Source organism: Sus scrofa, chromosome 8, assembly GCF_054392235.1.
Source record: "Sus scrofa isolate SSC_HxYL_T2T_F1_AM1 chromosome 8, Sscrofa_HxYL_maternal_Yorkshire_Landrace_v2.0, whole genome shotgun sequence".
NCBI classification, from domain to species: domain Eukaryota; kingdom Metazoa; phylum Chordata; class Mammalia; order Artiodactyla; family Suidae; genus Sus; species Sus scrofa.
The window spans coordinates 74,482,133-74,503,940 of NC_139390.1; the positions used below are offsets into that span (position 1 = coordinate 74,482,133).

At 38.6% G+C, this 21,808-nt stretch overlaps 1 protein-coding gene across 13 annotated transcripts in view; it reads left to right on the forward strand.

Moving 5' to 3' along the window:
• SLC4A4 (solute carrier family 4 member 4) overlaps positions 1-21,808 on the forward strand; it is a 347,209-nt gene that overhangs the window by 245,066 nt on the left and 80,335 nt on the right. For all 13 annotated transcript variants that reach the window (XM_084971070.1, XM_021100504.2, XM_084971072.1 and 10 more), the window contains 2 exon segments: positions 13,591-13,724; positions 20,461-20,732. In XM_084971070.1, coding sequence (XP_084827196.1) covers positions 13,591-13,724; positions 20,461-20,732 — 406 coding nt within the window.

Sequence of the window (21,808 nt, forward strand, 5' to 3'; positions counted from 1 at the left end):
CTCTCATAGTTTTGATGGTTGATGGCCTCAGCTGGGTGGTTCTCTTTGGTCCTTGCAGACCCGTGGTGAGATGGTGCTGAAGTTGGAGTTGCCTGAGGGTGTCTTTCCTCACGTGTCTGGGGCTAGGCTGGGGTGTCTGGAACAGCTGGGGACTGAGGGCTCGCCACCTGACTTTTCCACAGGACTGATTTGGACTTCATCATAGCTGAGGACTCCTGCTTCATTGGAAGGGGGAGGTGGTCCCTCGGCTTTGCTTGTGCTCCTGTGAATGGGCACTCAGTATCCCTTCATTTTCTGATTTTCAAAGAGAGGTTGAAAATTCAAATTCTTGGGTGAAATCTAGTGAGCCTGAAAGATTGTCAACTGTTTTAAAAATGCGAAATTCACAGATCCATATGTTCCCAGGCATGGGGAATAGAAACCAAGCATGGTAGGACACAGAGATGAAATAGACACAGAGGGTGTTTTCCCTTCATTCATAAGACAAGAATGAATAAATTACATTGTAACAGTGATGTCAATGGTGTTTGTATAAAATCTGCTCTGTATTCAGATTGGGCAGCTATGCTTCTTTTAGGTGAGAGCATTTTTTTTTTTTTTTTTTTTTTTTGGCCACCCCGTGGCCTGTGGCATATGGAATTCCCGGGCCAGGGATCAGATCTGAGTCGCAGTTGTGATCTAAGCCACAGCAGTAAATGAGAGCATGTTGATAACTAAAGCACATCCTTCAAGAGAGCAAGTGGAAAAGAAAGCACTGGGGAAGCAGCCTGAGGCCAGCGTGGAGAAGATAATTCAGGCGGCCACATGTTAAGAAAATCAAGGAAAAGCTGTGATTTTGAGAGGGTGGCAAGAACAAGCCCTCCTTCTGTCTTTCAGAATATAGAGACTTTCTTGTGAAGATTTAACACTTTTTTCCAAAGATGTTCTCATTGAGATGGAGACATTATGGCTCATCTTATGTGTTAGTTTATTGTCTTTTTAAACGGAATTAAACTCCTTTTCAACTTCATAAGACTTAGCTTTAAAACACTGCATCTGAGATGAGGAGGAAATCTGTTAAAGTCTATTGTGGATCCCTCCTGGTGAATTAATTTCCATATGGGCCAGCTCTTTAAAGTAAAGGATTCTGTTGTGTAACATCTATAGTTACCATGGGCATCTCCTCTGGGAAAAAGGTCGTGGGAAAGGCCTTGCTGGTGGAGTAAGCCGTTTTCTGGGTTCTAAAGATTTTAGGAGAGACATAAATGCTTTCAGTGCATCAGGATGTCCACGAAAATGACCGTTTGTTGGGTATTACTCCTGGGAGTTGACTTAATTCAAAGTATCTAATTCAAACCTGTGAGGATAGTTTGCTCAACATAGTTTGATCTTTTCTTTTCTTTTCTTTTCTTTTTTGCTCTTTAGGACCGCACATGAGGCATATGGAGGTTCCCGGGCTAGGGGTCTAATTGGAGCTACAGCTGCTGGCCTACACCACAGCCACAGAAACGCCAGATCCGAGCCGCATCTGCAAGCTACACCATAGCTCACGGCAACGCAGGATCCTTAACCCACTGATCAAGGCCAGGGTTTGAACCTACAACCTTGTGATTCCTAGTTGGATTTGTTTTTGCTGCACCACGACAGGAACTCTGACCATTTTCTTTTCTTTCTTTCTTTTTTTAAATTATTTCCCCAATACAATTTTTTTCTTCTACTAGAGGGGGTGTGGAGAAAAGAACTGTTGGTGGGAATGTAAGTTGGTACAACCGCTATGGAGAACAGTATGGAGGTACCTTAGAAAACTGTACATAGAACTACTGTACGATCATCTTCTTAATGGATTTTGTTTTCTTCCATTGATAATTCTACTGAAAGTGTATTTTAAAAGTTTCTCTGAATGAGAATATTGAGGGACCTGTTTTCCTCATTTCTGAAGATTTTTTCCTTTAAGAAATATATTGGTGAAATACTACAATTTGGTACTCTCAGTGGGTGGCAGACACCTGGAAAAACAGATATAAAAACTAATGCTTGCTGAATAGATATTTGCTACACTGAATATTATCAGGTGTTTTTTTTTTTTTTTTGTCTGTCTGTTTAGGGTCTCACCCACAGCACATGGAGGTTCCCAGGTGAGGGGTCCAATCAGAGCTGTAGCCGCTGGTCTATGCCACAGCCACAGCAATGCCAGATCTGAGCCGCATCTGCGACTTACACCACAGCTCATGGCGACGCCAGATCCTTAACCCACTGAGCGAGGCCAGGGATCGAACCCATGACCTCATGGATGCTAGTCAGGTTCGTTAACCACTGAGCCACAATGGAAACTCCCTGAATATTGTCAGTTTCTTTGAGGTGGAACAATGCTATTAGTAAATGGGTTCATAGATCTAAGCACTGAGTTTATGAATCTAAAATAATTTGTATAAACATAAATTGACTAGTATGTGCACATGCATATCTGACTCAGTAGTTACATGGTAATTTTGTAAGTCCTTGTATTTAAACATGGAAAAATTGCACACGTGGTCATTGTATTAGGTTTTCTTACAATGGTAGATGACTTTGGTAGATCTATTGGTTTTATCTGTTTTGAAGATCAGGAAGTAAGGTTATTTAATATGTTGAAGGATGTGTCAAGACTGAAAGGGTATATATACTTTAACATACAGAGGGTGAAGAGGGTTGTTTTTTTAAATTGAAGTATAGTTGATTTGCAGTGTTATTTTCTGGTGTGCAGCAAAGTGATTTAATTATACGCATATGTATATGTATATATATACATAATCTTTTTTATATTCTTTTCCATTATGATTTATTACAGGATATTGAATCTAATTCCCTGTGCTATACAGTAAGACCTTGTTATTTATATGGTTTATGTATAGTAGTTTGTATCCACTAATCCAAAACTTCTAGTTTATCCCTCCCCCATCTTCTTTCCCCTTTAATCACCGTACATTTGTTTCCTATGTTTGTGAGTCTATTTCTGCTTCATAAATAAGTTACTTTATATCATTTTTTAGCTTCCATGTATAAGTGATACCATATGAAATTTATCTTTCTTGGTTTTACTTCACTTAGTATGATAATCTCTAGATCCATCCATGTTGCTGCAAATGGCATTATTTTGTTATTTATTATAGCTGAGTAGTACTTCATTGTATATATATATATACATTTTTAATCCATTATATACATCTTTTTTAATCCAGTCATCTATTGATGGACATTTAAGTTACTTCCATGTCTTGGCTATTATAAATAGTGCTGCTTTGAGTATTAGGGTGCATGTACCTTTTCAAATCAATTTTCTCTGGATATCTACCTGGGAGTGGGATTGCTGGATCATATGGCAACTCTATTTTTAGTTTTTTGGGGAACCTCCACACTGTCTTCCACAGTGGCTGCACAAAATTACATTCCCATCAATAGTGTAGAAGTGTTTCCTTTTCTCCACACCGTCTCTAGCACTTGTTATTTATAGACTTTTTAATGATCATCATTCTGACTGGTGTGAGGTGGTACCTGGTCATGTTTTTTGTTATTTTTCTAGATAATTTATTTTTTAAACATTTTTTATTAAAGTATAGTTGATTTACAATATTGTGCCAATTTTTGCTATGTAGCAAAATGACTCAGTTTATATATGTATATGTGTGTGTAGGTGTACATATACATATTCTTTCTTTAAAATATTCTTTCCCATCACGATGTATTCCAGAAGATTGGATGTAGTTCCCTGTGCTATATAGTAGGACCTTTTTGTTTATTCATTCTGAATGTAATAGTTAGCATCTACTAACCCCAAACTCCCAGTCCATCCCACTCAGTCCCCCCTCCACCTTGGCAACCACAGATCTATTCTCTACATCTGTGAGTCTGTTTCTGTTTTGTAGATAGGTCCATCTGTGCCATACTTTAGATTCTGAATGTAAGTGATATTACATGGTATTTGTCTTTCTCTTTTTGACTGACTTCACTTAGTATGATATTCTTTAGTTACATCCATGTTGCTGCAAATGACATTATTTTGTTTTTTTTAAGGTTGAGTAGTATTCCATTGCATATATGTACCACATCTTAATCCTGTCATCTTTTAATGGACATTTAGGTTGTTTCCCTGTCTTGGCTATTGTGAATCATGCAGCTGTAAACATAGAGGTGCATGTATCTTTTTGAATTATAGTTTTTCTGGATACATACCTAGGTGTGGCATTGCTGGATCATGTGGTAGTTCTATTTTTAGTTTTCTGAGGAGCCTTCATACTGTTTTTAATAGTGGCAGTATCATAGTGGTTTTGATTTGCATTTCTCTAATAGCCATGTTGAACATCTTTTCATGTGCCTGTTGTCCATCTGTATAACATACAGAGGTTTTGATGCTTTGGCAGTAGATATCTTCTTAACTTGGCATCAGAACAATAAAATATTTTGTGGATCTTGTGCTGAGGCCCAGGTTATTTCATAGGTCTAAGGCAAAGGTTGATCCATTCCTTTGAAAAATGTTCATACTGTGTGCCAGACACTATCCAAGTGCTAGGAATACAGATAATATGACCAAAATAGGTAAAAATGCCTATCCTGTGGGTATTTGCAGTCTAGAGTGTTGATAAAGCAACCTTTTTTAATGCCCCCAAGAGATAGCAATAGTGGTTTGTATTGGGTTTATTTAGGAGGGTGAAGTCCTCTAGCTTCTTTTTGACTTTCCAAACACTAGATAAAGACTAAGCAGAAAAGCATTGGCACAGCCTGAAATAATCCTCAATTATATCACATGCCTTCATAAATGTGGCAGTGGGTTATTGGAAAAAGCACAGGCAGCTCAAATGAGTCAACTGAGAACAGTGTCCTTGCTTTTAAAGGCAGGCAGCTCAGAGATGGTTCACATAGGGCCTTTATTGTGAGGCTACAAATAGACATGGGTGCTGGGTAGAAAGCATGTTGTGAAAACACAAGTGAGTCACCGCAATGGTGTCGTCTAAGCAAACTCTTCTGCCAACTTCTGTTCAGGAGGTCTTGTCTGCATAAAAATAGGAATTTACATTTAAGCATTCACTTCAGAGCAGAAATATACATATTATATGTATGTATATATAGAACATATAATTAGTATTCACACATATACTGAGTTGTATATATTTAACGATCATGCATATATAATGATATATGTATCAGACATTATATATGTGTTCATACAGACACACACACACACACACACACATCTCTTTAGAAGCAGATCTTGGGAGCCATATGGATCATTTCCCATGGAACTGTTGAAGTTACAATGGCTCCAAATATAGTTAAATTACAATCGCACCAGTAGATAGATAACTGTATGAATTCCCCAGCTTGCCACATGCATTTAGACTATGATGCTCCTCTGAGAGGACTCTGAGGCTTCCAGAGTGGATGTTCATGGATTCCTTGTGAAGCATGGGCAATTAAAGTTTAGTCTGGACTTCTAGGAGTAACTGAACTGTTTTGCCATGCCTTGACCTTATGTCCAACTAGGATCTAGCCCTGACTTATGTCTGTTTCCCTGTTCTTAAACAAAAAGGACTAGAGCATAGGCTTTCTGAGGTCCAAGAATTGTGCAATACTCTTACTGTTCTTTTCAGTAAGTTCCCCTGTAATGATGCTCTGTTCTTGCCATACCATCCAGTAAACAAGGGCTTTTAGCTTTACCATTCTAAAACCATGTCCTTTCCACAAGTAAATGCTCTCTGACCACATGTGCAAACTCATTGCATTGTATTTATGTTCTCAGTTGCCAAGTAAGTATGCTGTTGTATTCATTTAGATGCTTTTAGTAAATTGTTAAATGTCAATTTAAAAAATACGAATATGGAAGTTCCCGATGTGGCACAGTGGGTTAAGAATCTGGCTTCTTTCCAACAGCACCAGTTCGATCCCCAGCCTGTTACAGTGGGTTAAGGATCTGGCCATTGCCACAGCTATGGATGGTATAGGCTGCAGCTGTGGCTTGAATTTGATCCCTGGCCAGGGAACTTCCATATGCCTCAGGTGTGGCTGAAAAAGAAAAAAAAAATTATATGGATAGGTTAGTCTATGAGTAAGATACTGATATAAGGAATACTTTATTTTGATACTTTGTGACATGTTTTTGTCTTATTTAAAAGCTGTTCTTAGGTTTATGGACCATGGAACACAGAAAAGTGCTTTAAATTGACATTGTTGATTGTGAATGACTGAGCCCAGTCTACAGAGAAGACTGAGTGAAGAAAGTCGTTTGAGTTTTTTTTTTCAGAAGTAAATATAATCCGATTTTCACAAACCTTTTAGCAAAAGAATACAGTAAGATTTTTAGAAATCTGTGAATTTTGCGATATTTATGGAGCCTAACGGAGCACATTTTAAGGGAACTTGTTTCATAATAAGGAACATTTGTAAATATAAATTTGAGGCTTTATTTTAACATACTGCTGTGCTGAGAATATTTAATCAAGCTGCGTAAGTTGAAAATGCATCATTTTTTAATTCACATATGATATTCCTCGATAAGATAGAAACTTCTTTTATGAAGTTCATCATGTACTACTTATAACAGCAGGATTAAAGCAACTGATAATTGCTTTACTACATGAGGACTGTATGATCATTTCATCTTCCTTTGGCACCAAAGCGCATTTCTTCCTTGAAGTGAAAATAGAAGGTATCATGCTAATTTGCACCAGAAAATATTCTAGTTTCAAAAAGTTAGGTAGGGACAGTCTGTTAGAATGATCCAGTTAGGCTGTTTCGGTAGGAAAAAATAAATATCTATTCTATGACAAAGTAAGAATCACTTATTTGCTTCCAACGTATACTGGTTATTCCTTTTCCTTCTTTATGTATGAGTTTTGACTCTTTGATTGAAGTTAAGTCTTTTAATTTTTTTTTTTTTTTTTACCAAATTTCACTTACCAAAAGTTTACTTTTTTTTTTAATTTGAAAGAAATGACAGAAAATGATAGTCATTTGGGCAGTGGTGGAGATCCCAGACCATACTAAAGCCTAAAATTATTTTGTGTTTAGCTCGAAATTATTTTATTTTTTATTTTATTGTTATTATTATTATTATTGGTTTTCTTAGGGCTGCACCTGCAGCATATGGAGGTTCCCAGGCTAGGGGTTGAATCGGAGCTACAGCTGCCGGCCTATGCCACAGCCACAGCAACTCAGGATCTCAGCCATGTCTGCGACCTACACCACAGCTCACAGCAACACCAGATCCTTAACCCACCGATCAAGGTCAGAGATTGAACCTGTGTCCTCATGGATACTAGTAGGGTTCGTTAACCATGGAGCCATGACGGTAACTCCTCAAAATTATTTTAAAAGAGCTTTATTTTTAATAAGCTAGAATTATGCATTGTAGAAAATTCAAACAAAACAGAAACACTACAAAGAAGATAATTTTGACCTTAAGTCCGTCATCCAGATATAACCATTATTAAGATTTTCATGAATATCTTTACGTATGCCTTGCAATGCATGTGTAAACAGATCACTGCATAGGATTTTATGTAAATGAGATCCTATACATCATCATATACATGAGTAGCATTTCATGGAAGTCTTTCCACTTTAGTACAGGTCTTGAACACCATTTTTAATGACCACATCTATTTATACACATGTGCTATGATTTACTTAATAAATTCTCTTTTATTAGACTTCTGGGTTTTTTTCAATCTTTTTTTTCATTTTTGAACAAACTTGGTGCTTAACTACATTTTTATTCTTTGTATTTACCTCCTTAGAGTAAATTCCTAGCAGAATGCAATTGAAGGATATACTTATTTTATTTTTGATATTTATTTCAGATTGTACTCCACAAAGATTATACCAATTTTTACTTCTATCAGTTAAAGACAAGAGTGCCAGCTTGCCCATACTCTTATAAAAAGAGGATTTGTCTCATATTCTCATTTTTGTAATTCTGTGGGTTGAAAAGATGATGGCTCATTCTTACTCAATTTAAATTTCTTTGATTTTTAGAGAGAGTTAATAGCCTTCCATATTTTTATTTCTTACCTATGTTCCTTTATATTTATGCTCTTGGAATACTTTCCTTTGGGGCATTCTTTTTTCTTTTTTCCTCATTGACTTGTAAGAACTCTTTGTATAATGATATTTTCCCTTTGCTTGTCCAGAAATATCACAAATATATTTTTCCTCACTCTGCCACATGTCGTCTAAACTTATTTATGATTTCTTTTGCTATAAAGATTTCAATTCTTGGGTAGTCAAAATCTTCAGTCTTGTGTGCTTTCTTATATTCGTGATGTATTTAGAGACATTTCCCTACCCCAAGATTTGAAAAATATTTACCCACATATCTTAATTCTTTTATGTTTTCATTTACATTTTTCATCCATCTGGAATTGATTTTTGTGTAAGGTTATACTGGTATTTGATGTTTGGCCAATTCAGATGATCTAGATACACACTCACAGCTCTTCAAACAAAACAATACTGTAAAGCCTCCCTTTCTTGCTCATCCATTCTATTGGACTTGGAATTGAAGCTCTTTGGTAAAGATTTTGGCTCATACTTTTCTTCAAGCAGAGAGATAATTTGTCTCTCATGTCTTCCCTCTTTTTTTCTGTTCCTGCTGGACAGTGTAAACAGAAGTCCTGTTTATGACGACAAAGCACTTTTAGGCAGATTGGATGGCACAGTAAGAATTTGGCAGCTGTGATCTGTCAAGACAGATATCACTGATTTATAGTCTGTAGCTACACAGGTGAAATAAAAAATGAGGGCTGTATATCCAGTCTTCTTCCCTAGTGTAGATGAATAGTCTGTGTAACCACCAATTCTTAATAATGCTAGCAGGCAGCTCTTCTTCTGAAAGAGGAAAGAAGGTTGCCTGAATGGGTGTACTTTAGACGCAGACCATATGAGAAGCACATAGGAAACTTCAAACAAAAACTGTGGATTCCTCAGGCCTGATCTTCAGAGATCCTGATTATAATTGCTGAAAGTGGAAAGAAAAAAATCCATATTTTTTCCTTAAAAAAAGACTCTCAGATAATTCTCATATGACCCAAATTTGATTTAGATATTTACATTGTTTCTTCACTTAGTTTTGATCATGTGGCTTGGCTTGTTTGGGGGACCTGACCTTAGAACTCCTGTAGGTAATTCTCATTGGTCTGGTTATGTCCAGTGACCATGTTTAGATGGTGGTATTAGGCGACATCCTTTTTCTTGGCTAAATTTCAGATTCAAGGATTCACCTAGAGAAGTTTAATTTTATTAGTCAACATTCTATGCAGTTTGAATAAATCATCACCAACACAGACTGAAATTTCTCTTAATGATTTGAAGACATTTTAATTTTTTGAGAAATCTGAAATGTAGCAATAATGTTGGTGAATATTTTACCGTTCATTGCCACCAAAATATTTTCTCTCTCGAGTTTTACTTGGTTGAGAATTGTCAAAGAAATAGAAAATCTCTTGATTTTTTAGGTACTTTTACATTTGGATTAATTATTAATCCAAGTAGGACATCCCTTAATAAAAAGGACGTAAAATGACAAAGGTCATTCTTTAGTGTTCCATGAAGATACTAAAGATACCAAAGAGCAATAAAGTCAAAGTTGATAGCATCAATTTTAGATTTTTAATGTTTTATTGTCTTGAATGTGCTTGCTTTGCCTTAGCCATGATAGGTCCGATGGCCAAGGCAGTCCTTGTCACCAGTGGTTCAAAGACAAAATACTGCTGTTACCAATCACGGTTGGAATTTTTTCTTTTTAACAAGAATCTTGCTCCTCTGGTCAGATGTCCTTTATGCTTGATTTTTCTGTTTCAAGACTCATGTTGATTGTCTTGGCTGTTTGGTAAAAACAAGGACCACCTTTAGTTTAACTTCATACCCTCATGAGAGCAGAAAAATGTTCACAAGTTGTTTTTGATGTAGATTTTGACTTCATGGCTGTAAAGTAAAACAAACTGTTTTATTACAGTTGATTCCATGTCTTTAATACTCAAGGAATGAGAAGAAGCAACAAAGTCAATGGCTGTAGTGTCACCCTCCGATGATTTAGAGTTTGCTCTGGGAAATGCTGAGACTCTAAAGAGGCTTCCCCCTCCCTTTACCTCTGAAGACTAATCTTCATCTTTTCTTATCACTCCTTGTCACTGCCTTTCCATCTCGTTCTTCTTTGGAAGGACAGAGAAGTTAATAGAGGCAGATTGGGAACAAGGGGATGAGAGCAGGAAGAAAAGGAAACCAGTGTCTTCCTATATCTCTACTTTCTTAGTTCGTCGTATAATATTGTCATAGTCAGTCCAAATAATTATCCCATGAAATAGCCATTGATTCTACAGAGGAGAGAATTAGGAGTTAGAGAGATTGATAACTGGTAGAGCTGAGATTTTAAACTCAGATATCCCTGACTCCAAAACATGCTCTTTGTGCTGAGTCACCAGAAGGAGACCTTGGAAGAGACCTAGTTCAGCCTCTTCATCTCATTATCTAAATAGATACATTATGTATATGTTACTGTTCATCAGAAACATATCTGTCAGGGTCCGTGCTAAGCACTTTGCATGCATTATCTAATCTAATGTTCACACAAACGATATAAGGCATGGAGGGGTTAAGTAACTTGTTTAAAGTCATCGATGGAGTCAATGGTACAGTGGAGATGTCAACTTGAGGCTGACTGGCTCCAGAGTCCATTGTTATGCTCTGTCACCTTGATGTTTTTCTCCTAGGAGAGGAAACTAAAATTTACAGAGGAAAAGTGAGGTTGCCAAGAGCATCGCTCTTGGGTGGCAGAACAGAGCCTAGACTCTGGATTTCCTAAGTGCCACTTTTTAACTCTTTTTTTTTTTTTTCCTGTTCCACCATGGACATCACTGGATCACAAATAGAATAAAATAAAAGCCAGATCAGAATGTAACTGGAACACTTTGTGGCCCCTTAGGGCTCTGCCATCTGCATTCTCATCAACTGCTAGGGAGCTTGTTCCTCTGTGAGAAATCAAGTGTAGAAGTGTCTTTGTGAGTGCTAGCTATTCAAAACCTACACGTCCGCACATTATTTTCCTTTTTAATATTAGTGAACACTGAATATAATCAGAAGACAGATTTTTGATAGTTCACTTTATAAATCGCTTTAAATTCTAGTTACAGTTAAATTTATTCATTGCATGAGATTATTTTTAAAATTTCTGTATTGTCAAGAGCAACATGTCAAAATGTGGTGAAAATAGTTCTTTTCTCAGAAACACTGGAAACATCTCTTGAGTTTAAGCAACTTTCCAGTGCAGTGTGTATAATACATCACCTGTCTCTGTTTCAAAATTGTCATCAACAGAATGGAAACTGTAGCACTTACCCAAGGATCAAGTACTGAAAGAAAAATAATCTACCTTCTTAACAGTCACATGACTTCCATAAATCAAAGCTGTTTTCTGAAAGAGATTGGTCTTTAGCTTTACTGAGTGAGCAGCAGTGGCTGTTGGCCTTTGATCAGGGAGACCTATGATGTGATTTGGAATTGAATCGTCTTCAATTCCTTTAGTGTTTCCTGGATGCCTGCAGAGCATGTAGAGGGTAGCGTCTGACATGATGGGCAGAAGAGAAACATTGATGGTGCCAGAGACCCTGCTCTTGCCCCTCACAGAGGATAACAGACATCAATTCAAATAGAGAATTCTTAGCCTTGCGTCTCTCCTTTCTTCCTCTGTGTTCTCTCTTACAGCTGCGGCTGTGCTGTAGGTTGATCCTGCAGTAAGGATGAGACATAGTCACTCCTCCATGCTTGATAGAGAACCATGCAGTGAAACTTGGCCTGTCGCAGGCACCCAGGGTGTGGCTTGTCCTGCCACACGGAGCCTTCTGGTTCTTATGCTTTGTGTTACACACACAAATGAGTCATGAAGAAGAAAGATGAATGATAAAGGCATGAAAAGCCCAAATGTCAGTGCACAGGAAGTAAAAAACTACACGTTTAAGACAATCCCATCCGAAGGCATCCCTTTCCTCTTTGCCTAGGGTGTGGTCATGGTTGGGCAGGTATCCGTACTCCAAAGACTTGTGCCACAGTGAGTGTGGATTTGTTCATATCGCTAACCTCCACCCCCCGAATCTCAATATCTTTCTGTGTAAGAGATCAAGACTAATACTATTTATTGAGCACAAGGGAACCTCTTTCTCTCTCCTTTGCATAAATGCAGCGTGGTTCTGCTAGCCTTGCTTGTTATTCTGTGTTCTATTCCCACAAGGAAAAATGAGCTAGACACTATGATTATGTGTGGAATGGCTATAAAATAACAAGATGGTACTCTTCTGCTGGGCAGTGGCATTCACATTTATGCCTAAACGGGGTCCTCCTGCATGACGCTCCTGCCAGACCTCAGACGTAGGAGACCTCAGACGTAGGCAGCTTGGATGGAAGTAGTTGTACTGAGTTGTTTAGAGTGTGTCTGCGTACTGTGTGGGGAGCCAACCTTATTCCTTGTCAGTTTTTGCTTTTTAAAAAGCTCTATCCCCACCCCAGCCCCATTATTACATAAATACTGTGCTAAAGGATTTTTATCTGGTTTCCCCGTTGAACCCTATCTTAAAAGAGGAGGATGTGCTCTTGCTAATGTCATTCTAAAGAGAATATTTGCTGGCTCTGAAGTCATGTACAACTAGTTCAAGTGATCATAATGAGGGTCTCCTAGAATGGTTTTTGAGTGAGGAATATCACGTAGTTTAAGTTCTGTATGTTGATTTTAAAAACCAATTTTTAAATAATAATTTTATGTTTATTATATGTTTATATGATATTTTATATAGTTCTATATATCACACCTATATGATATAATACATATGTGATATATATATATTTTTTTCTTTGTTCTTGTTATGCTAAAGGGAAATAACAAGTTGATCTCAGAGATACACCTACTGGGAGATGTGGCCACAAAGGTTTAGTTATTCATGTCCCTGAACATTTATTTCCCCTGGAGATAAAGTAATTTGAAGCTCTTGTATAAGTTTACATTAGACAATAAATATGTAATATTTTTTGGAATCGGTGTCTTGGAGAGATTGCAACATAGAGGGCAGATCATTTTGTATGTGTCCTCGTTGCTCGTTGCTCCCCACTCCACGTGAAAAGCTTTCCCCTGGAGGAAATAGCTTTTGTGCATAAAATGTAGCTGCTTATCAGCACCTGCTATATGAAAGGTGAAATCTGGCTAAAACAAACACTGAAGGGAACCACAGAGAGAAAAATGCCACCAAAAGTACTAAGTCACTTCTACACATTTGGTGGGGTTATATCATATGATTTTTATGTACAGACGCTTCAAGGAATATCTTCAAAGTGGATTTTACAGTCACCCTTTGCCTCGTAGAATCCCCCACGAGTCGTGACAGTTCTTTGGAGTAGGCAGGAATAGCTAAATCATATATGTGTGGCGAAATCAGAGGTGAACTCCTATTGGTAAGAACCCTTATTCTTCACATTTGTTTGATACGTTTGCAATAGCCCTCATAATAGCATGTTCATGTGGCATAATTCCCCTAGTGACATCACACGTGGAAAGAAAAATGACCTGTTTCTTTTAACACGTGTATTTTCTTTCTGTAGGGCGTGTTGGAGAGTTTCCTGGGCACCGCTGTCTCTGGAGCCGTCTTTTGCCTCTTTGCTGGTCAACCACTGACTATTCTGAGCAGCACAGGACCCGTGCTAGTTTTTGAGAGGCTTCTATTTAATTTCAGCAAGTATGTATATACATATCTACTTATAAATTAGAATTCGTGGACTGGTAGCCCATTTGTAGTCTAGGTGGAGCACAGAAGAGTAAGGCGGTAGAGCAGCATGCGGGAAATTAAGGTTTGGAGGTTGAAAGGTCCCTAGGGATTAGGTAGTCAGCCCGTGTTCATGTATGATTCCCGTGCGTGGGATCCCCTCTTGCCCTCCGTCTCTGTCCCCTGCCTTATTTTCCTGCTTTGTGCCTCTGGAGGCTGACGACAGTGGACCACGACACTTGGGCTCCTTCGCCCCCTGGCTCCCTATAGGGTTTAGCTAACGCAGGAGCGCTGGGAGCACAGGAAGGCAGAAAAGTTAGGGTGTGTTTGCCTCACTGTCACCAGCACCCTCTCCCCATGATCTCTGGCTTGTTCTCTCAAATTTCCCCCTGTCGGGTGGCTCCTCCACCCTGGCTCTCACCCTCCCCAAGCTCTGGTGGCTTTTCTTTCCTTGAGCTTTCCAAGCTGGGAGGTAGATGACATCTCCAAGTACCTTGCCATTTTCTGTTACTCACACCTCAGCAAATAATCCATGTATTAGGCTTTCCTCAAAATCCCACTGGAGATTGCCTTCTCTTTCCTGCCATGATTCTGACTGACACACTAGAGAAAGGAAATGACTTGTTCAGGGTCACATGGCTTGTCCGTGAAAGAGACTGACGTTCCCGTGGTCCGCTGCTCCTGACCCCCATTCCAGCGTTCTTAATTCAAGGTGCATGTCTAGACTCGGCTGAGTAATGCTTAACATCTACTGAGTGCTGACCACGTACCAAGTATTATCCTAAGTACATATCATCTACCCCCTAATTTATTTCTTGTAGCAGTCCTGAGGGGGAGAGGCTGCCTCCTGTTTTATAGACGAGAAAGCAGCCATGGAGTAGAACCAAGTTGCTGAAAGTTGCATCACCAGTCATTGGCAGGTCTGGGATTTGGATTCCTGTTCTCTGACTCCAGAGCCTACGTCTCCTGGAGTCACTAGACATTACTCATGGGCATGGCAATTGTGATACCAGTATTTTCTTTTAGAAATTATATCTAGTCACTTGTGATGGAACATCATGAAAGATAATGTGAAAAAAAGAATATATATATATATTTATATATATATAAATGACTGGGTCACTTTGCTGTCCAGTAGAAGTTGCCAGAACACTGTAAATCAACTATAATGAAAAAAATAAAAATCATATAAAAGAAGAAATTGATGGATCATTTTAAGAAGGAGAAAATTGAGTTAAGCAAAATTATCCAAGTGGCCACATTAGCATACAAATAGATTCAAAATCAAATTGGGTATTCCAGCCTCTTTCTAATGAACTTGATAGCTCTGAGAGAAAAATTGCCTTAACTGGCAAATCTCACTCCTAAGACAGATTGCAGAATTTCCTATGACTTGCTAGCATTCCTTGTTGGAATTGCTATATACTTCTATTGTTACACGGTTTTAGGATTTTAATGTTGGAAATGTCATTACCTATCCAATAGCTTGTGGGCATAAGGACTCATGTATGAAACTGTGGGTGCCATCAAAAATGATCACAAGATAGAGGGGGGAATGAGGACTTAGGGCTAGTTCTTGGAAAACTGGCTTGAGAAGAAAAGTGAGAGTTTTCCAGAAATTTAAAGTTTCAAGTTTTAAACAGTGTTCTGTTTTCCGTAGATCGTTACTACAGATCCCTCCATCGTATTCCTCAGAAGGCCACTGGAAAGAAGTCAGCTCATGTCAGTTTATAGAAAGATTCAAACAGTTTTTTATATGTTTAAGAAAATGTTGTGTGAGACAAGAAGGCCTTTGTAGAAAGATTAAACAGGCATGTGCTATAAACAGGAACAAACATGCACAACCTTTGCAGAAAGATTTATTGGATGCAACGTGATCAGAGCCTTAATCTACAGAAAATGTTTGCACCCTGGTTTGCTTTAGATAATTGTACAATAGAGATTAGTTCCATTCGCTAACGAAGTTCCTTTCTCACTTTCCCTTCTGTTTCATCATAATTGGAAACTTAAATATAGTGGCAAGCGATTCATTTGAAAACAGTTGTAAAGCAACACGAAACGTTTGAGGAACCGTGCTTTAAATTCATCCCTGGGTAACATGTGACATTTACGTGACAAATCTTGCACTTATTTCACAATCCTGTATCTTTTGCTTACACGTCATAACAGCAGTGCTAATATTTTGTCTAGATACAGAGTATTTGTGTGGACCCCTATTTCTCAAAACGTGTTTCATTTACTAGTCCCATTAGATGCTCCATGAAGAGAAAAAAAAAAAAAAAAGCTTCTGTGATCCCAGTAAGTCTGGGAAGTGCTGTATATATTATGTCTCCTTCTTGATAATTCACTTCCTACTTTAGCTTACTAAGGGATCTGAGAAGTGCTTTGGTAAAGAAATGGTTTTACTATGTTTTGCCCAGATTTTCCCCATCATATTTTCCTTTTTTTTTTTTTTGAAGAAATAGATAAATCTATGTTTTGTGAGTTCAGCGGACTCCAACAGTAGCTCCGTATAATCTACAGATTTATCTCTGACTTGGAATATGGGTTTTAATATTTGCCCTATAAACTGGGCAATTATAAAGGAATGTGAATGTTAGGCTGTCAAGTTTTAAAATTAGTAGCAGAACAAAGGAATAGCGTACAACTTTCCAAAAAACACTCGTAGTTTGGTTCCCCAATTCTGCAGTCTCTTTTGCACTATTTTTACACCCATATCCCCAAAATAGAGAATTTGATGCTTTTTGCTCTTTCTTAGAAGAATCTGAAAGGAGTTTAAACAATGCATTCTAAGCCACATAGAAACTTTGTAGTTAAAGTTGGATTTGAGCCTGTATGATTGTCGTTTGGTCATTTAATAATTTCTTTCTTATATTCTTTGAACAATTACCTTATAAGCTTTCAAATTATGGTTTTCTTCTATTGAATTATTACACTTATTCACTCAGCTTAGGGAGTTTATATTTCTCTGTCAGTGGCTGGTTTCTGAAGTATGCTTCAAATGGGAATTCTGTTCAAAACCACCTCTTAAAATATCTAGAAACATGCAGTTCCCTTCATGGCTCAGTGGTTAACGATCCCAACTAGGATCCACAAAGATGCAGGTTTGATCCCTCGCCCCATTCAGTGGGTTGAGGATCCATCATTGCTGTGAGCTGTGGTGTAGATCGCAGACTCGGCTTGGATCTGGGGTTGCTGTGGCTGTGGTATAGGCTGGCATCTACAGCTCTGATTCGACCCCTAGCCTGGGAACCTCCATACACCACAGGTCTGGCCCTAAAAAGCAAAAAAAAAAAAAAAAAAAAAATCTAGAAACACTTACCGAAAGGATATATACCCATTTTCTCCTTCTAATTCACCATAATTTCTTTGGTCTCTGTTATCATTTCCAATTCCTTTTTATAACTTGTAACTTTTTATAACTTAATTAGCATTTAAACTTGGCACCAAGGGGACTGATAGTTTTATTGGCTGTAACATTGCCTTTTATTGTAGTCATTAGTGTTTAGGAAAGTTTCTCATCTTTTATTCTTCTTTCTTCTTGCTGCTGTAAACATACCAGTTTCCTAATGGAGTGCACTTGGTATTAGTGATTTCATTTGGATTATTCTTACAGAGCAACTCTAGGGGCATTTAAGGATTTTACAGCAGCTATTCTGGTATATTGTTTAGGTCCTAAGATTTAAATTTATATGTGCATTTTTTCCCCTTTGTACTCACACCGATAGTGTTCCTGACCATTAGCTAGTGATTAGATTTGTTTCTCATCCTGTCCTGTAAATATCAATTTTGTAAACAACCATTAGCATTCTCAGAACAAATTAACATGGCTCTAACTTTCATCTTGTTAGGGAAACAAAACTAGGTAATTGTTTAAAACTTTGTTTTAAGGAAAAAATCTATTGGCTCAGAAGTAGTAAAACTGTTGCTGAGCTTTGACTTGGAGACGGACTCATTGTGTGATGATGTGAATGATCTCAAATTCCTAGAATTTAGCTTTTTCTAGAGCCTCCTTATCTGAGAAGACATGCTGAGGATTAAACCCTGGGGTTCCAGACCTAAAGGGAACGGGGAGGGGATGCAAAATATGTCTTCAGGAAGATTTCAGGAAATCTGTGGAGGATAACCTGCCACCAGGTGTGACACATCTCCTGCTTTGGTGATGGATTCCAGTTGGCGTGATGGGGCAAGAAGGAAACAGAGGACCGTGACTTTAAGGCCGCCTCATCATGAGCTAAGTACAAATTGGACAGGAGGAGCCATGGTGTCATTTTTAAAAGGACCAGTCCAAGAGTACAGAGGTTTGGTTTCTGGTCCAACACCACCATTAAAGTCTTGGCATTGGTGGATTAATGCTTTGTTTCCATTGGCCTTGGTGTCTTCATCCATCATGCGAGGCCTATTGGACTAATTGGTGTCTGTATTGGGCTTCTCTAGAGAAACAGAACCAAGAGGATATGTACATGCATCTTTAAGAGATTTGTGATAAGGAATTGGCTCACATGGTTATAGAAGCTGCAGAGTCCAAAACCTAGGGACCAGGGAGAACTGATGTTTCCATTCAAGGTCCAGCGCTGTCTGCTGGATAGCTGGGAGGAGCCTGTGTTACACAGCAGGTGGAGCGTCTTCTCTTGCTTGAAGGAGGCTGGTCTTTCTGTTCCATTCAGTTGAAGAATTGATTGGATGAGACCCACTTCCTTATAGAAAGCCCTCAGCTTTACTCGAAGTCTGCCAGGTCTAACATTGAGTAAATGTCAAGCTCGTCAAACCCACCTTTAAACACCCAGAACAATGTGTGGCCAATTTTCCGGGCACCTGTGGCACAGCCAAGTTGACATACAAAGTCTAAGCAACTTTTAATTCTAATATCCAGTAGCAATTTCAGTTGGTCATCACCTGGTTACCTGTGATAGCTCAGAGGCCAATGACAGTAACTGTCTCCGTTAAGTCCCCCACTGCAGGCTTGCCTTGATTTGTCTAGCAGGTCTTTATTGAAACCCCTCTGTATGCTGGACACTCTGCTAGGTAGAGAATTGGAATTTTCTTCTAAGAGCAGTCTGAAGCCACCAAAAGATTTTAAACTGGGACATCTGATTTACATTTGAAAAGGTCTTCTTGGCTGTGAGCAGGGCAAGCGTGGATATTAGTAAGGAGGTTCTCATTAGCACCAGGCAAAGACTTCTTGGTGGTCCAGACTGGGTTGTTGGTGGTGAGAGTGTCGGTACGACATCTTTGGGAAAGCATTAAAATTTGTATAGTTATCAGAAACTCATTGTCTAAAAGCAAGGCCATAAAGCCTCAGGCATACAGTGATCCTTGATTTATTTTTTTCTTCTACAGAAATATGATGACTACTATCTGCTCTTTCATCACAAAAGATGACAAAAAGTATTTTAAGGCCTTCTCCACATAGTTTTAAAAGAATCAGTCTGAAATAGTAAAATGTCAGCACTTGACCCATCTTTCCCTAAATGTGGATCTTGAGCTATTTACTTACAAGAAATGAAAGGGCATCAAAACGGGGGGCGGGGGGAGCGCTACGTAGAATGTAGGTGGCCTGTTCTGAGATTGCTCTGGGACAGGCACAGACTGAAAATAGGTGGTCACAAGAGTCTTCACAGACAGCTTCAGCAGGATACTCTGTCTGTGAGCAAGCTTCAGGATGAGTAGTACCATCTGGTGGTAACATGACAGTGCAGCTTTTCTTGATCTAACTGTACCCTGTGTAACTGTTCCCTCCTCCCCGAGTTGATGGCATGTGGTCCTTAGGGAGCCTCACACACAGTCTCATGTCACGTGCTTTTTAAAGTAACTCCTTCCTCTTCTTGGCCTGCCCCTTGCTGCTCTGTCCAGAAAGTTCCAGCTTATCCTTAAATACCTCGAGCTTCTTCTGCAACTTCATCTGTCCCTGCCAACCAGAATTAGTTATTCCTTCTACTGTGACTCTCTGGGGGAACCTTTAAATACAGTTTCATCTTTTATAGTGTGCTTATGTGTATCAGTTTGTCTCCTTCCATAGACCTTGGTGACTTGGGGACAGAGAACATAATTATCTTAGTGTCTTCCTTAACCAGTAAAAAGCTCACAAATGTTTATTGAGCACATCCTGGGTACCAGTGTTATGCTTTCAAATCGTTTATTCTGTAAATGCCACAAAGGCAAAGATATTTTTTGAATGACAAAGTTAATAAGTTGTTTACATTTACGTGGTATGACTACTTTTGTTGTGCTTTCCTAAAACTTCCGGAATTACTTCTTTTTGCTTTTTAGGTCTGCACCTGTGGCATATGGAAGTTGCCATGTCAGGGATTGAATCAGAGTCGCAGCCACCAGCCTACACCACAGCCACAGCAACACTGGATCCAAGCCACATCTGCAACCTACACCACAGCTCACAGCAATGCCGGATCTTAACCACTGAGCGAGGCCAGGGATCAAACCCAAATCCTCATGGATTCTAGTCAGGTCTGCTACTGCTGAGCCACAATGGGAACTCCTGGAATTATTTCTTTGTGGTAGCCTCATATCACTAGACCAAATCCTTGAAGGTAATACTTTTTAGATAAAATCAAGAATGAGCTTTATCTCTAGTGGCTAAAAGTGATCTTATATTTTTAGCAGTCATTCTGCAGTCATTTGGAAGTTTTATATTATTCTTTGTGTTCCATGGAGGAGGAGGAGTCTAAATATCTTCCTTTCTTCCTTCCAGGGACCATAATTTTGACTATTTGGAGTTTCGCCTTTGGATTGGCCTGTGGTCAGCCTTCCTGTGTCTCATTTTGGTTGCCACCGATGCCAGCTTCTTGGTTCAGTACTTCACTCGCTTCACCGAAGAGGGCTTCTCTTCTTTGATTAGCTTCATCTTTATCTACGATGCTTTCAAGAAGATGATCAAGTTGGCTGATTACTACCCCATCAACTCCAACTTCAAAGTGGGCTACAACACTCAATTTTCCTGTGTTTGTGTGCCACCCAACCCAGGTGAGGGCATCATGCTTAGTGTTTGTGCTCACCCGTGTTTGGAGGAAGCCATAGCCTCCATGCAAATTTTCAGTATGGTACCATGATTCTCAGGAAAGGGGTTTCTTTTATTTTCTTTGAGAAACCATCTTGCTGAATTTAATTTCATTGCCTGAGCTTATCTTAGCCATGTGATTCAACAAGGAAGTGAAACTAAGAGCTGGAATGGGAGTATAACTAGCTCAGTACTTTGAAATTAACCCAAGATGCAGTATTTGAAAGGAAGTTTTGTGTACATTATTCTTGATTTTATCTGATAGGTGAGGAAGCCAGGTATCTAAATTAACAAATCTGGGGCTCAGACAAGCCTAGTCCTCTGAACTTCTGTTCCATATTTTGCTGATTTCTTATTGCTATAGGAATCTCTTCCTTAAGTAAATTCTAAACAGATTATTTTAAACAAAATACTCATTCACTTTATATAACTTGAAGCATGAAATTAAAACAAATGCAGACTAGAGTCACCTGGTAATAGATAGAGCTTTATAGTTCATCTGTGCTAGACATCAGTAAGAAAGGAGAGGAAACGAAGTAAACAAAAGAAATCAAAGAAGGGATATTATGTTCTTGAAGAAAGTCTAAATTCTAGACTTAGGAAAGACGTACAAGTAACTTTGTGGTAAGGAACATAATTTTATATAGTCTCAGCACTTTAATATTTATCGTACTGAAGCTGGGTTGGCATTAGAACTTTGTCACCCAAAAAAGTGCTCAGTTTGGTCTTTGGAATTTTTTTCTTGGAGTAATTCATCATTATTTTATAATATCAAAGGCATTTGGGGAAAAAAAAGATCCACTTTGGGGAAAATTACTTTACATCTGCTTTAGTAGAATGAGGGGTAGACATTTGCATCAGACGATTAAATGCTAGTAGCGCTAGTGATCCTTAGTTATGCTATTAGCTGCAGGTCATTGTCCCTTAAAGTAAAAATTGATACGCAAACCATGCTTTTTGCCTAAGGTCTTGTAGCACCAGAAGCACAGCAGTGTTTTGAGGGCTGTGTAAACTCAGGCTTAAATGTAGGGTGTGATCATGT